Source organism: Palaemon carinicauda, chromosome 7 (genome assembly GCF_036898095.1).
Source record: "Palaemon carinicauda isolate YSFRI2023 chromosome 7, ASM3689809v2, whole genome shotgun sequence".
Classification (NCBI taxonomy): domain Eukaryota; kingdom Metazoa; phylum Arthropoda; class Malacostraca; order Decapoda; family Palaemonidae; genus Palaemon; species Palaemon carinicauda.
The window spans coordinates 62,772,410-62,787,401 of record NC_090731.1 but is presented as its reverse complement, the minus strand read 5'-3'; the positions used below and the strand labels follow the sequence as shown (position 1 = coordinate 62,787,401).

At 46.9% G+C, this 14,992-nt stretch overlaps 2 protein-coding genes across 2 annotated transcripts; both read left to right on the top strand.

Annotated features, from left to right (window-relative positions):
• Nucleotides 1–10,563: 10,563 nt before the first annotated feature.
• Nucleotides 10,564–12,150, top strand: LOC137644322 (uncharacterized). The gene is made up of 2 exons (XM_068377311.1): nt 10,564–10,929; nt 11,929–12,150. Exons 1-2 carry the CDS (start codon nt 10,564–10,566, stop codon nt 12,148–12,150), a joined length of 588 nt encoding a protein of 195 aa, XP_068233412.1.
• Nucleotides 12,151–13,097: 947 nt separating this feature from the next.
• On the top strand, nt 13,098–13,514 carry LOC137644321 (uncharacterized). The gene has a single exon (XM_068377309.1). It carries the CDS (start codon nt 13,098–13,100, stop codon nt 13,512–13,514), a length of 417 nt encoding a protein of 138 aa, XP_068233410.1.
• The last annotated feature ends 1,478 nt before the right edge of the window (nt 13,515–14,992 follow it).

The window sequence follows — 14,992 nt, the reverse complement described above, 5'->3', positions numbered from 1 at the left end:
GCCCTGTCCATGAAGGTGAATGAAGAAGGACATGCAAAAATCGATGGTGATTTCCGTAGGATTTTTCGCCTTGACGAATGAGACCCATTTTCTCCAGGATGATTCGTATTGCCGTCGTGTGGATTCGGTCTTGTATTCCTCGAGGAAATCTAGACTTTTCTTCGAGATCCCAAACCTTTTCTTCACGGCTAGGGAGAGAAAATCATGAGATGAAGGTCCCTGACTTTCGATGATGAAACGAAGACAGTCGACTTCTGTACTTGCTGGGAGAGAACTGGGCCCGGGAGAGGGATCAGCGTGGGTTGTAGCTCCAGGACTAGGGGGTACCAGTTGCTCCGGGGCCACTTGGGAGCCACTAGGGCCGCTGTTCCTTTGAAGGTTCTCAGTTTGGAGAGGACTTTTAGCAGAAGGTTGGTGGGAGGGAACAGGTAGATTCTGGACCATCTGTTCCAATCCAGTGACATGGCGTCCACTGCTTCTGCCTTGGGGTCCTCGTACGGGGCCACATATCGAGGAAGTTGATTGTTGTCGCTCGTTGCGAAGAGATCGATCTGAAGTTCTGGGACTTGGTGAGAGATGAAGGAGAAGGATCTTGCGTCTAGAGACCATTCCGACTCTATCGGGCTTGTTCGAGATAGAGCGTCCGCCGTCACGTTGCGGAACCCTTGTAGGTGAACTGCAGACAGGTGCCATTTCTTCTTCTCTGCCAGACGGAAAATTGTTAGAAGCACCTGATTTATCTGGGGCGATCTTGAGCCTTGGCGATTGAGACATCGAACTACCACCGAGTTGTCCAGGGTCAGACGAATATGGATCGACGGAGGCGGGGAGAGTTTCTTCAGAGTTAGAAGGACCGCCATGGCCACCAAGATGTTGATGTGAAACGTCTTGAATAGGGGAGACCATGTTCCTTGAGCCTGTTTTTGGTGGGAGTGACCTCCCCAACCCTCCAGTGAAGTGTCCGTGTGGATGTTGAGTGATGTAGGTGGGTGTTGAAGAGGGATGGACCTTTTCAGGGCCTTTACTTCCGACCACGGCTTTAGGAGTAACCGAAGTCTGTTTGGGAGCCGTCTCTTGAGGTCTCTTCGAGCGATGGATGCGGAACGTCTCCAGACTCCCACGGCATCCTTTAGCTGTGCACGTAGCACTGGGTTTGTCACTGAGGCGAACTGTAGAGAGCCTAGAACTCGTTCCTGCTGACGTCTTGAGATCCGTTTGGATTTCAGCAGTCGCTTGACAGACCCTGCTATTTCCTTCCTTTTCTTCTGGGGGATGGAAAGGCGGTGTGACTGAAGGTTCCACTGGATTCCTAACCATTGGAACTTCTGAGCTGGAGAGAGGCGAGATTTCTTTGTGCTTATCTTGAATCCCAGGTGTTCTAGGAACTGGGTAACTTTGTTGCAGGATCTTAGACAATCTTCGGGCGATGGAGCCCAGACCAGCCAGTCGTCGAAGTAGGCCATCACCTGGACGCCGCGGAGGCGAAGCTGTTGAACGATGGCGTCTGCCAGCTTTGTGAAGATCCGAGGGGCCACGTTGAGGCCGAAGGGAATGGCCCTGAAGGCGTAGCTTTTCCTTTGGAGTCGAAATCCTAGGTAGGAGGAAGCGTGGTGGTTCATTGGAACGTTCCAATAGGCATCCGCCAGGTCTATGGAGACCGTGTAGGAACCTTGAGGCAGAAGGGTCCTTATCTGTTGGAGAGTCAGCATCTTGAACTTGTTGTTCGCTATGAACTTGTTGAGGAGGGATAAGTCTAGAATGACTCTGAATTTGTCGGAGTCCTTCTTGGGGATGCAAAACAGTCTCCCTTGGAACCTGGTTGACTTTACCCTCCTTATCACCTTCTTGTTCAAGAGATCTAGGACATATTCTTCCAGAAGGGGGGTTGATTGTTGGAAGAACTGCTGGAAGGTTGGGGGTGGTTGAGTTCAACTCCAGCCTAGACCCTTCTTGACAATGCTGTGTGCCCAGGGATCGAAGGTCCAACGATCCTGGAATTGGCGGAGTCTTCCTCCCACCGGAAGCACTTCATTGCTTCTGGTGACCCGAGGGTTTACTGCCTCAGCTGCTAGCTCCCCTTCCTCCTCTGCCTCTGGAGGGACGGCGAGATGCGTCTCTACCTACACCTCTGTTTGAGCCTCTACCTTTGTGACGAAAGGTAGTTGACTGTTGCTCGAAAGCAGGGGTGAAAACCGGCGACTCTGACTCTGTTGTGGCTGAGCTGCCACTTGGGGAGTAGCGGATCCCGGAAACTGCCGTCTCTGTTGATGTTGCTGGGGTTTCGGCTTGGTGGATTTCCTCTTAGGCTGAGGGCCGTCGTCCTGAGAGGATTTCCTTTTCTTCGACATGCCCCACTTGTGGAGAAGGTTCCTATTCTCCGTGGCGGCCTTGTCGGTGATCTCTTTCACGAGGGAGGAGGGAAAGAGGTGCTTACCCCAGATGTTGGAGGAAATCAGCCTCCGGGGTTCGTGTCTCACTGTGGCAATGGAGAACACGAATTCACGACAGGCCCTACGAGCCTTCGTGAAGCTGTACAGGTCTTTTACTACGGTCGCCAAATGTGTTTTGGCGAGAACCATGTAGTAGTCAGGGACCCTAGTGTCACCGGCCATGACGTCGAGCTGTACCTGGAGGGACATGGATGCGGCGAGCCTTTCCTTCGTGTCATGTTCCCGACGAAGGAGATGGTCATTAAGTTTCGGGAGGTCTTCGTTAAACTGACGGCCAGCGACGTCAGGTTCTAGTTTTCCTACCACGAATGTATCCTGGACATCTTTCCAGTGTCGAACATCGGGGGGAGTAATCAGGGAGAAGGGTCTGCACTCCTCCAGTGCAGGGCAAGGTTTTCCTTCTTCCACTGCCTTATGTACCGCAGCGAAGGCCTTTTCCAAGAAGGGGAGGGTCGCATCGCTGGTGCGACGAAGGTAGGGTGCTTCTTGCTAAGCGCCGGAAGTTTTGAGCAGGTAAAGCCCCTACTTTTTACTGTATTGGCCAGCATAGCCTGGGCCTTCGCGAGATCGAACACAATCACCTCCTTCGGTTCGGTCTCTTCTTTGGAGGCAGGTTCGGATCGAAGTCGGACGTAACAGTCCGGATAAGCCTCAAAGTTCGGGAAGAATTCCACTTCTTCCAGTACAATCGAGCCGATCTTCTCACTGATGAAGATCCTGCCTGTTGTAATTGGCATGTGCTCGGCATACCTCCAGGGGTTGGTATCTGAGCATGCCAGGAGGTCCTTAACCGAAATCCTTTTCGGCTGCTTAGAACTTCCCATGTTGGACCTGATGTACTCGTGTGTCTCACGGAGTTTCTTGTCCATGAGAGCCTCGAGCATTCGGAACATCTCCTGGGCGCTGGATGGGATGGGATCCTGGGGTAGCGGAGGTAGACGGGAGTGATACGTCCGTCAGTGTAGGAGTCGGTGTGGGGGTGGAAGGTGGAGCGACCTCCTGCTCCGACTCAGTGTATTCCACCTGGTCTTCCTCATAGTCCAATTCGTCGCCCATGAGGTTCCTCTCCGTGTTCTCCGACACTTCCGACATACGTTCCGCGTTGTCGGCATCCAAACGGCACTCGTGCATGGACTGGGCCATGACTACGTCAGGTTCCACCGTTATCTGGACGGTGGGGATCTGATCCTTGGGGACCACAGAGTCTGGGGATGCCTTCGGGAAAAGCAAGGCCCTCAAGTCTTCGGTGGCAAGATATGGTCCGGTGGCGTTCTTTTGGAAGCCACGCACCCACTTGCGTAGCTTCTCTCGAGAGCGTCCCTAACCTCCGCTGAGGGAGGATTATTGAACGCCTCGACCAGGCGGTCCTTGCAGACTGTACAGTTCTGCGGGTCCCAAAACTTCAGATCGCCTTTCTTGTTGGAGCAAGGGGCGTGGCTCCTACACGCCGTGTGCCCGTAGAAGTGCGGGCGCTTCACTCCACAGAAGCCGTGGTCGCATTTCACGTACTCCTCCTGTAAGAGAAAGAGAACATGAGTATGGGAAGTCATATTAATGACTTATATTCTAAAGTTAAATATTAAAAGGTTAATTTTTAACTTAATCTTAAATGATATAAACATTGTGATGTTTGAGAGTGGAGCGGGAAATGAAGTAGATAGACACATACTCCGTGTAACCCGCCCGGCTGGTTACCGTAACCTTATCCATAGGCAATTTGTTTGTGACCGAGGACACAAGGCAGAATTCTTCATAGATTGCCAGGGAGGCAAGGGGAATTTTAGTAGGAATTGCCAAGGATATAAATCTGGGACTGAGACCACTCAGACCATTGAATTGGGGATGTAGAAGACCCCATAGGGTAACGGTTTCTGGCAACCAGCCGTGCTAAGATACACACAGCATGCTGGAAAATTGTGATATGCAAGAAGACAGCACGGCTACTAATAGAACGGTAAGACAATACCTATCTATTTATGTAGTCAAACCATCTGGTTGCAAGGTAGGGCTATCAGCATGTGTTGATAGCTAGGAGAAGGGGTGCAAGTCTCTTGGCGCCTCCAGAATGCGCCGGCAGACCGGCGGGACGCCAGAGGCCGCTCCAGCAGAGTTTCTGGCATTAAGGAAGACAGATAGAGAAGTCAAGAGTAATGCCAGGATGGCGGCCGCCGGTCCAACGGCGGCACGCCGGCGGGAGGCGGGGGCTCCGGCAGCCGAAGGTTGCCGGCTTGGTGACAGGGACAAGGGTGAGCTATAGCAGAACCGGACCGCCGGCAATGGATGCCGGCACGCCGGGGGCCGGACCGATGGACGGACGACCGAAGCTAGGAGGAATGAGGGTAGGATATCGGCTGTACGCCGACGGGAGGTGGCAGCCCTCCGGCACATGGAGGGCTGTCGGCCACGGGGGGCAAGGAAGGTGTCACCAAGGGGGGAGGTCGGTATCGCCGACAGTAGAGGTGGCAAGGGACCGGCACCAGGACAGTGAAAGAGACAGAAGGAGGGATGTAGGAGTACGGACACGAACCCCAAGACATCCCACCTGAATGGGTGTACCCATGATAGGGGCTAGCCCTATCACCCAGTGGCAGGGGGCCGCAGGCGGCCGGGAGCCAGTGTAGCCCAAGGGAGGGCTAGGGAACACCCAAGAGGGGGAGAACCCCTGCGGACAAAACGCATCCAGTGGCTAACCCCATAGGACACTATGAAGGGTATATGTACCAGAGCGGACTGCACACAGGGACTCAAGGTAGCCCTATCACTCCACCCTAAGGAGGAGTTGTAGGACAGGGGACAGATGGGTATAGGCTAACCTAAGTATAGGCTAGGCCATACAAGAGATAGGTGGGGAGGGGAGAAGAAGAAGGGTCTTCCATAGGGGAGGTTCTGTACCAAAACGGCCACCAAGGAAGGGAGGACGCTCCCTAGCCTAAGGTAGGCAGCCTGGCTGAGAACGGTGCATGGGTACCGTTTCAAGCAAGGCACAGCACTAGCTCCCCCCAAGCCTAACCTAGAGCAGGAATATTACACCCTGAACCAGGAAGGTTGGAAGACGTATCGCAATTGCAGGGAAGGTCAGGTAACCTAGCCTCAGCAATAGAGGAAGGGCAGGCCGTTCCTCATTCTCGGACGCAACCCTAAGGGGGGATCATTCCCTTAGGGAGGACAGAGAAGCGATAAGTACTCTGATATGAGCTTGATACCCTTACGTGGTAGGGGGAGCAAGGCTACACAGAGGGAATGCCCTAAGGCAGGGGGTGAAGGGAGCATATAGGGGTCCTACATTTAGGTTAGGTTAGAAAGGCACACTATCAAACCTATCCCCTATATGGTCCCTGAAGGCGAAAACACTTGCATCACAGTAAACAGTATCATAAAATAATGCCACTATCTTCATAACGTAACCTAGGATCACTGTAATATATCATGCATGAACACTGATGATAGGCACTCTGGCCTAGGGGCTAGGCTAGCGATCTGGTATGGGGTCCGGCGATGACCAATAAAAGAGAGTCAAAACACGATATATGAAGATCCTAGCTATGAAGACTAAATAACTAATAGTATCGATTAGTTAATAAGGCCGGAAAAGCTGTTGAGGCTAGCTAAATAAGGTATGCAAGACAACAGCGACGCCATAAAATGGCGTGTCCGGTAGCAGCACAGCTCTGCCAAAAAACATAAAATATCTCGAAAAGTAAAAGTTACTTTACTGTCAGAGCTTATTTAAACATTACTGGAACCTGGTACTCAACTTTCCAGAAGAAGGCGAGGCCGAGGGTAGAGACATGGCTAAGATGCAAGTCGATAAAATAAGCACAGGGAAAATCCGTCTTAGTAAGGCAAGCGAAGGATGAGGACGGACGTGACGTCATTTAGCAATGGCGCCCGTTTGTTTACGTTTCGAGTACCAAAAGTAGCCACGGACGAGATTAGCTGTGGAACGGCTCCCCAGCTATTCTCCGCCCCTACACATCGAAGTTTTAACTCTATGTGGGGTGCAGATAGCTATGTGGCGCGTTACTACATGCGTCCCCTGTTGATATACGATGTCTTAAAGGGAAACCTTTAGGATACTCGCTCCAGAAGTTAGAATTCTGTGATAACCTGTAGTTAAATTCTCTGGGAATATCTAGTAGTTATTTACCCAAGGAAGCTACCAAAAAGGAACCTTCCATCAGGACGCCATGGCTTGAGCCCCCCCCCCAAAAAAAAAAAAAAAAAATATATATATATATATATATATATATATATATATATATATATATATATATATATATATATACACATGTGTGTATATATGTGTGTGTGTGTGTTTGTGTGTGTATGTGTGTGTGTGTTTGTGTGTGTATGTGTGTGTGTACTTACATATACAGTAATAAAAGTAACACGCAATACTCATACCAGCTTTTATTCGGATCAGATCAGATCTGATTCAGTTTGAGGCTTCGCCTTTGCAACGGCGCTTTTGTATCTTTAGTTTAGTGTGTTCCTTATTTTCACTAGTTTTTCTCTTCTCATCCACATTTTTTGTAGTACACTTTTCTTATTTTCAATATTTTCTTCACAAAAAAGGAATTTCGTACGGTTGTTGGACCTCAATTGCTTCTTTTCTTATATCACTCTACTGTGGACAATATTACATAAAGTGGTTAGGATTTTCTTCTACATCACAGAATACACAGTTCATATTTCCATCTTGGTGTCGGTTTTTTTTTTTTATATTCAAGCCCAATGTGTTTGTCCTTGCTCTGAATAATAAGATAGACGAAAATGTGTTGTCCTATACGTCCTCCTCCTTGATTTCACTTTTCCAGTTTTTATACAGAATTAGACTCTCCTTGCACTTCATTTCACTCTTCCATTTGCTTCTGTCTAATTCTCTTGTTCTCTTCTTTATGTCCTCTTCCGTACATCTCTTGACTTCTCTCATCGCCATCTCACATTCTTGAGCATACTTCTTCACATGCATCCACCACTTCCTCTCTTTTTCTTCCATATCATTAACTATTGGTGTCAGTAAGTCCTACTCTCCCTTATAAATGCTATTAAGGTACCTCTGCTTTTCATCCATTAACCTTGTTTTCATAGTAGATGCTCCTACATCTCCTCTCAAGGCTACAATTGCTGTATTCTTTACACCTTCTAATATCCCTCTGTACACTCCATTCTCTATTCCCTACAACTTTCTATTACAGTTTCCGTTAATTACATTTATTCCATATAATATAGAAGGTAGTGCTACACTTTCCCAGTATGTTTTCGCTATCAGTATTTTATTGCAACTTTTTTGCTATGATTGAATATGTAAGATTAGCTAGCCTTTGAGTCTTAACTATCATTTCACTTTTCTATGTTTTGAACATATTCCTACTGTCATTTACCTTGATACCTAGGTATTTAATATTGCTTATTATTCTTATTCCCACTAAGTTATCTGGCTTTTCCTTCATATTATATATAAGTACACCACTTTTATCTCTTATGTCTAAACTGCATTCCTTTCCTATATCTATCAATTTCCTCATGTTCAAATCATCATCCTCTATACTCTCAGAAAGCACTAATTGTAAAAGCAGGGAAATTTCACTCAGGGAAATTTGACTTTTCCCTGCGCAACTTTGAATGACTGTTCGTGGTAAATCCAAATTTGTAATTAAATTTCGGTCACTAATAGAAGCGTACACGTTATCAAATAATAAAAAAATTAAAATGAGGAAGTTTCCGACGGAAACAATAATTATGGGGAACACCTTTTATATGTTAGTAACAAAAGAAAACAAAAGGAACCATTGGTCCATCTCCCGCCGCCCCTCTGTCAAGCGCTTGGGAAAGCGGCAGGTGGGTCTTTCAAACAGTACCCAGCATTGGGAGTGGACGTCTTTGAGAGAGACCACATCGACGACTTTAAGATGAAATTATAAGGGACTTGCCTGCAGCCCACGAGGGGACAGAGCTGGACGGTCTTTGCAGTGGGCATACAAACACTTTGTGACCTTCGACTAAATAAACTGCAAAATGGTCGACGACTACTTTCAATAACCCACAAAAAGGGTCGTTCAAGAGTCACAAAGTGTTTTATGGTACAGCGTGGGTGGAAGTCTGACGAAGCACGTGGAGTCACGCACCTGTTCCTCTGGAGACCTGAGAAAAAGGACAAGAAGTCTGCCGACATCATGCAACTAAGAAGATAAGTGGAGAAGGAAAAATATGTTATTTATTAGGAGCAATTAGGTATTGTCTGCTCATGTTTAAGGTTTGTTGCTGTCAACACAAGTGATAGATTTTCATTCACAAGACCCCCAGATTTATGAGGGTATTAAATGTTCGTAAGTTGCAATGCGTGATTATCTTATTAATATTTAAGATATAGACGAAGTCCATCGAGGAAATTGTCCTGTAGTGTAATATTTTTTGAAGTGACGATTATCTTGCCTTTTTTATGACAGAGGAGTTGATGTTTAAGTGAAAGTGGCATTAAAATTTCACATTTGAACTTGAGTAGTTTATTTGTAAGGCATTTTCAATTAAAAGGTGAGCAGGGATAGATGTGTGTAGTGCATTACGACTTGGAGGAAGTCAGAATGTTCGGTTCTCAGGTCATTATTCATGTATTTTGATTTTGATTTGGTAACCTCTGATCGTTGAGGGAAACCTTATGGAATATTTATAATGTGGTCCCTTGGTTCTGTATTTGGTTTGGGTATAATCGTCTATAGGTCCTCATAACTGGTTTTAGGTTAATGGTATCAAAGTTTTGCTTTAATACATAAGTTTATTCTGTGTGTGGCATGAAAATATTTCTTGGAATGTCCAATTTAGAACCCATTCAAATAAGAACTTAGCACGTAACGTTACGGTTACCCAATTTAACTTTACTAATTTGTGGATTATCCATATGAAGAAACCCTTTCCAACGTCGGTTACGGGCTCTGTCATCCTAAGCCAATGGTCACTAAAGTTCTCAGTTTGACAGATGTTAGTTTGCCGCATGCTGCATGGTATTAGAACTTAGGTATAACAAGGAGGGGCTTAGCTATTTCAAGTAGGAGCTATATAGAAGTTATTTCGGGTAGGAGTTCTTTCAGGTATAGGCTGGGATATGTCAATTAGAAGTTATTTCAGGTAGGGGCTGGGATATGTCAAATAGAAGTTATTCCAGGTAGGAGTTCTTTCAGGTAGAGGGTGGGATATGTCAAATAAAAGTTATTTAGGTAGGAGGCTGGGCTGTTTCTTTTAGGCGTTATTTCAGGTTGGGGACTGGGACACGAGACATTAATAAATTTAGGGATTGCTCTCTGGCTTAGAGGATCTTTAGGAAGTCGCAACATAGGTACTGGTAGTGGCCTTCATTGGGTAGTGCAGGTTCTCGGCCACTCATTGGTTAGGTCGGCTACGATTCAACTAGGGAATTTTGTTAGCTCATAGGGAGGGCCGGAACGGAGCCTAGGAAAATGGAGACCCTAAAGGTTGTGCAATTGAGAGAGGAATTGGAAGTTAGAGGCCTCCCAAAAGGAGGGAACAAGTCTGAATTGTGTCAGCGTCTAAGTGAAGCCCTAGAGAAGGATGGCGTAGAGGTACAGGAGTTTTTGGAGGGACTTAAGGTTAGGCAGGATAGTGGAGTTAATCAGGGCCACAAGGCAGGCGAGTGCACTGAAGAGCCCAAGGAAGAGGAAGCAGCACTAAGATCTAAGAGGGAGATGCTCGATTTAGAGGCAGAGTTAGCTGGAGTGGAGGCAGAGGAGAAGGTTTTACAAGATTTTGAGGAAAATCATAGAGAAATAACTCACATCCCTAGGATAAGGGAGCACACAAACCCTGATGTAAGTGGGAGTGAGAGACCCATGCATTTGAATACAGAAGCTCCCGAGATTAGGTTAGGTGGATGCTGTAACTCGGGCGGGAATGACCAAGAGGACTTGAGCAATAAGGAAGTCATGCAGGCGTTAATCTCTTGCACCCTTAAAAGCTTAATGCCAAAGCAGGATATAGCAAGTTTGATGGGGATCATACAAAGTATTTCAAGTTCATTCGCTCATCTGATGAAGTCTTTAGTAGCCACTTGACGAATGATAAGGAAAGGCTGAGGTATCTGGATTTATACACAACAGGCATGCCAAAGGAGATTGTGGTGGCTTGCCTCCACTTAGAAGCTTCAGAGGGCTATAAACAGGCAAGGAAGTTGCTGGAGGAGCAATATGGTAACCTTGAGCAAATAGCCACCGCGTTTGTGGATAAGATCATTAAATGGAAAGATATAAGGGAAAACAACGAGGAAGAGTATGACGAGTACTCAGTGACACTCAAAACCTGCAGAAATGCAATTTTGTGCGTCCCTTATGGTATTGCCGAATTAAAAAACCCAAAAACAATGAGGTTGATCCTTAGCAAGTTCCCCTCTAGTGTGTGGACTCGATGGTGTAGAGTTGCTGATAAGATTATTAGTGAGAAAAAGAGGACTGTGTCGTTTGATGATTTGGTAAGTTTTATTGAAGGAGAGGCTAGGGTCTTGAAACATCCTCTATTTGGGTGCCACCTATTTCAGAAAGGCAGAGGGGAAGACACCCCTCGGATAGAAGGAAAAGCACCAAGCAAGGCTGAGTGTTTAACTAAGGCTAGGAAAGTTTCATGTAACAAAACTGCCCCGCTTTCATGTTGGTATTGTAGAGGACCCCTGATAGTGGATGAATGCCACCAAATATCTCAAATGGGACCCGAGGAAAAACTGGTAGCCATAAGGGAGTTGGCGCTCTGTTTTGGCTGTCTGAAAAGTGGTCATAGGTCTCAGTATTGCAGAAACAGGAAAATTTGTATCATATGTAATGGAAATCACCCAACTCTGTTGCATCGACACCATGAAGTAGTAGTGGTCCCAAGGAGTAGAAGTGGTCCAGGAAGTAGAAGTGGTAGGATCTGAGCGCTCGAATAGAGCCTTAGTGGCTCAGGAGGAAGGTACATATGACAAAATTGCTATGTTCAGGGCAATTAGAGGAGGTAGCATTGGTACAGGGATGTCAGTTGTGCCGATAAGGATTAGGTCAAGGGAAGGAAGTGAGGTTTTCACGAAGGCTTTCTTGGACAATGGGAGTTCCACATGCTTTGTCTCGGAAGCTTTAATGCAAACCCTAGGCAGCACTGAGAGGCAGGACGTTAAGGTGAATGTTGAAACCATCAACGGAGTAGGGGAAGTTGCATACAGCCTAGTCTCGGGATTGTCAGTATTGGACTATGAGGGCAAGACTTGCATTACACTACCCCCGGTGTTGAGTGCCCTCGCATACCAATCGATTAGTGTGATGTGGTCAGGTCCGGAGATTTAGAACGCTGGCCACACTTGCGAGAGATTTACATCCCAGATGTAGAAGCTGAGGTAGGTTTATTAATTTGGAACAATGTTCCTCACCTGCTCGAGCCAAGGGAAGTTATCAATTCAACACGCCTCCATGAACCACATGCCATACGAACATTACTGGGCTAGGTAGTATGTGAAGCAAAGAACAAAGGGTGTCAAGAGCATGTCAATAGGATCAGAGTGACAAGTAAGCACCTTGAGTTAGACCGCATACTGGTTGAGAGTTATAATCACGAGTATGACGATATTGCATCTAACAAAAGGGAAATGTCTGCAGAGGACAGGAAATGGCTAGAAATAATAGAGAAAGGGGTTAGAACTGTAGGAGGAAGTTACGAGGTGCCATAGCCTCTGCGTGGCAATCATGGACCCTTGCCAGAAACAGGGGACATCGCATTGCGCCGTATGCACAGCCTTCGTAAGAAGCTAGTGAAGGATGGTAACTACGCTAAGCAGTATAGTGCCTTCATGACAGAGATGCAACAGAAAGGCTATGCTGAGCAAGTGACCACAGCCAGCTCGGGAAATGTGTGGTACATTCCTCATTTGGTGTGCAACATCCAGACAAGCCAGACAAGGTCCGTGTTATATTTGACAGTGCAAGCAAGGTGGAGGGTACATCATTGAACGACCTACTATTGCAGGGACCTGATATGATGAACTCTTTGCTGGGTGTGTTGGTAAAGTTTCGGGGAGGTCTATTTGCCTATACAGGAGATATAAATACCATGTTCTATCAGGTACGGGTACCAGAGCATCAGCAGGATTATCTTAGGTTCTTTTGGTGGGAAAATAGTCTTGACGAGGAACCCAAAGAGTGGAGAATGGCAGTCCACCTGTTCGGGGCTTGCTCTTCTCCGAGCATTGCAAACTTTGTGCTGAAACAGACAGCAAGCGACTTTGGGAATGAATTTTCAGTGAAGCACGGTTCACAGTTGCCAAGAACTTTTATGTAGATGACTGTTTGAGAGCCGAGGATCGCAAAGATGCACTTTTAGTCAATTTGTTAGAGGTTAAGGAGCTCTGCAAAAAAATTCAGTAGCCCTTGTGTGGAGGTTATGTCATCCATCCAGAGGGAGTGGTACAGTAGGAACACCTCAGAGCTTATAGATGGATCAGAGTCACATAAGACAAAGGCTTTGGGAGTACAGTGGGACTTGGCCACTGATAAATTGGGTGTCTGAGCAGAGCTACTATCAGTTCCAAGGACTAAGCGTGACCTGTTGTCAGCCATAGCCTCAATTTACGATTCACTCGGTATATTGGCGCCAGTTTTAATCGAGGGTAGGGTCATCATGCAGGACCTCTGCCAATTAAAGATAGCTTGGGACATGGAATTGGACTCTGACACTATGGACCGCATCAAGGTGTGGGCAAAGAAGCTGAGCCAGACCAGCGGGATAAGTGTGCCAAGAAGCCTGAAGGTTATTCCATGGGAATCAGCCACCCTAGTACAGTTGCATTTGTTCTCAGATGCAAGTGTCATGGCTTTGGGAGTAGTGGCATACTTGCGGGTCTCGGATCAGTGGGGAAATGTATCTTGCAGATTCATCATGGGAAAGGCGAGGGTAGCACCATTGACACATGTTTCAGTGCCCCGCCTAGAACTTGGTACAGCGGTACTGGCCGTAAGACTTGGTAGCACCATGATAGATTTCAGGGTAGATGGAGTCTATCATGACCGACTCAACAACCGTCTTGCGATATATTAGGAATAATCAGGCCAGATACCAGACATTAGTGGCAAACCGTGTTTCTATGATAAGGGAGGTCAGTGATCAGAAAGAGTGGAGGTATGTTAACTCTGAGTGGAACCTAGCAGGCGATGCAACACGTTCCAAGCAGTCCGAAAGGTGGAGAAAAGGGCCGGAGTTTCTGTTAAAGGAAGAGTGTTTCTGGCCAACTGAGCCAGCTCAAATATCAGATGGTGTGGAAGGATTAGAAGTTAAGCGTGAGATAAGGCCAACAGGAACTAGAGGCTACCAAGTAATTAGTTTCAGGATTGGGATGGACATCAGGCAAACAGGTATGTATAAAATCATCCACCACTATTCCAGGTGGATCAAGCTCCTTAGAGCTTTGGGTTGGTTGTTGCTATTTGCTAGGTACATTATTTATAAACACAAGCAGCTGCTCGGCGAGCTAGATATGCATTTGTCCACCGAAATTATTAGCTTGGCAGAGACGGTGGTAGTGCAGGTAACACAGCGTATTGATTTCGAGATAGAGATAGAGAGCGTTGAGAAGGGAGGTACTATTAGGGCCTCTAACTCCCTAAGAAGGTTGAAACCAATCCTAAGAAATGGGCTTCTGTGCGTTGGAGGTAGGTTATCTTCGGCAAATATCTCTCCAAGCGAAAGGCATCCAATTATTTTGCCATATAAGGGCCACTTGACAGACATGGTGATCCAGTATTATCATGAGCATTCCAACCATATGGGTGTGATGCATGTTCTGAGCCTGATTAAGGAGAAATTTTGGGTAATTAAGGGTCATGCAGCAGTGCGACGCGTGCTGAGTAGATGTGTTAGGTGTCGCAGGGCACATGGAAAGGTTATCAAGCAGCTAATGGCTGATCTACCACCTGATCGCGTGGAGTCGGGAAAACCCCCCATTTTATTGCACCGGGGTGGACCTTTTTGGGCCATTCTTCGTAAAACGAGGCAGAGCACAAATGAAGCATTGGGGAGTTATATTCACTTGCTTGAACATGAGGGTCATACACTTGGAGGTAGCTTCAAATCTCACATCAGACTCGTTCATTAATGCCTTCAGGAGGTTTTTGGCTTGTCGTGGTCAAGTCAAGACGGTTAGATGCGACTGCGGCACTAATATTATGGGATCGCGGAAAGTTCTCGACTCCAGTTACGAGTTCTTGGCCGGAAACAAGGTGCGCAATGAGTTACTTGGGTGTGGGGTAGAATTTATTTTCAATCCTCCCAGTGTCTCACATTTTGGAGGAGCATGAGAACGGTTGATAGGTACCGTGAGGAGGGTCTTAGATATAGTCTTGGGGACACTGCAATGGGATTATGAAGGGCTATGCACACTCTTTTGTGAAGTGGAGGCAACGGTTAACAGTAGGCCCCTTACTGTCGTCACCTCAGACAGTAGAGACCCGGTTCCACTCACACCGAACAAGCTTTTAAACATGGGAGATTCGCCTGTAGGCTGGTAAATTGCAGTAGGT

Bases quoted from the DNA above. Each gene is read 5' to 3' on its own strand.
- LOC137644322 (XM_068377311.1), top strand. From the start codon at position 10,564: ATGCCAAAGGAGATTGTGGTGGCTTGCCTCCACTTAGAAGCTTCAGAG. The intron at 10,930-11,928 runs GTAAGTTTTATT...TTACTGGGCTAG, and splicing joins CTGTGTCGTTTGATGATTTG to GTAGTATGTGAAGCAAAGAA.
- LOC137644321 (XM_068377309.1), top strand. From the start codon at position 13,098: ATGCAGGACCTCTGCCAATTAAAGATAGCTTGGGACATGGAATTGGAC.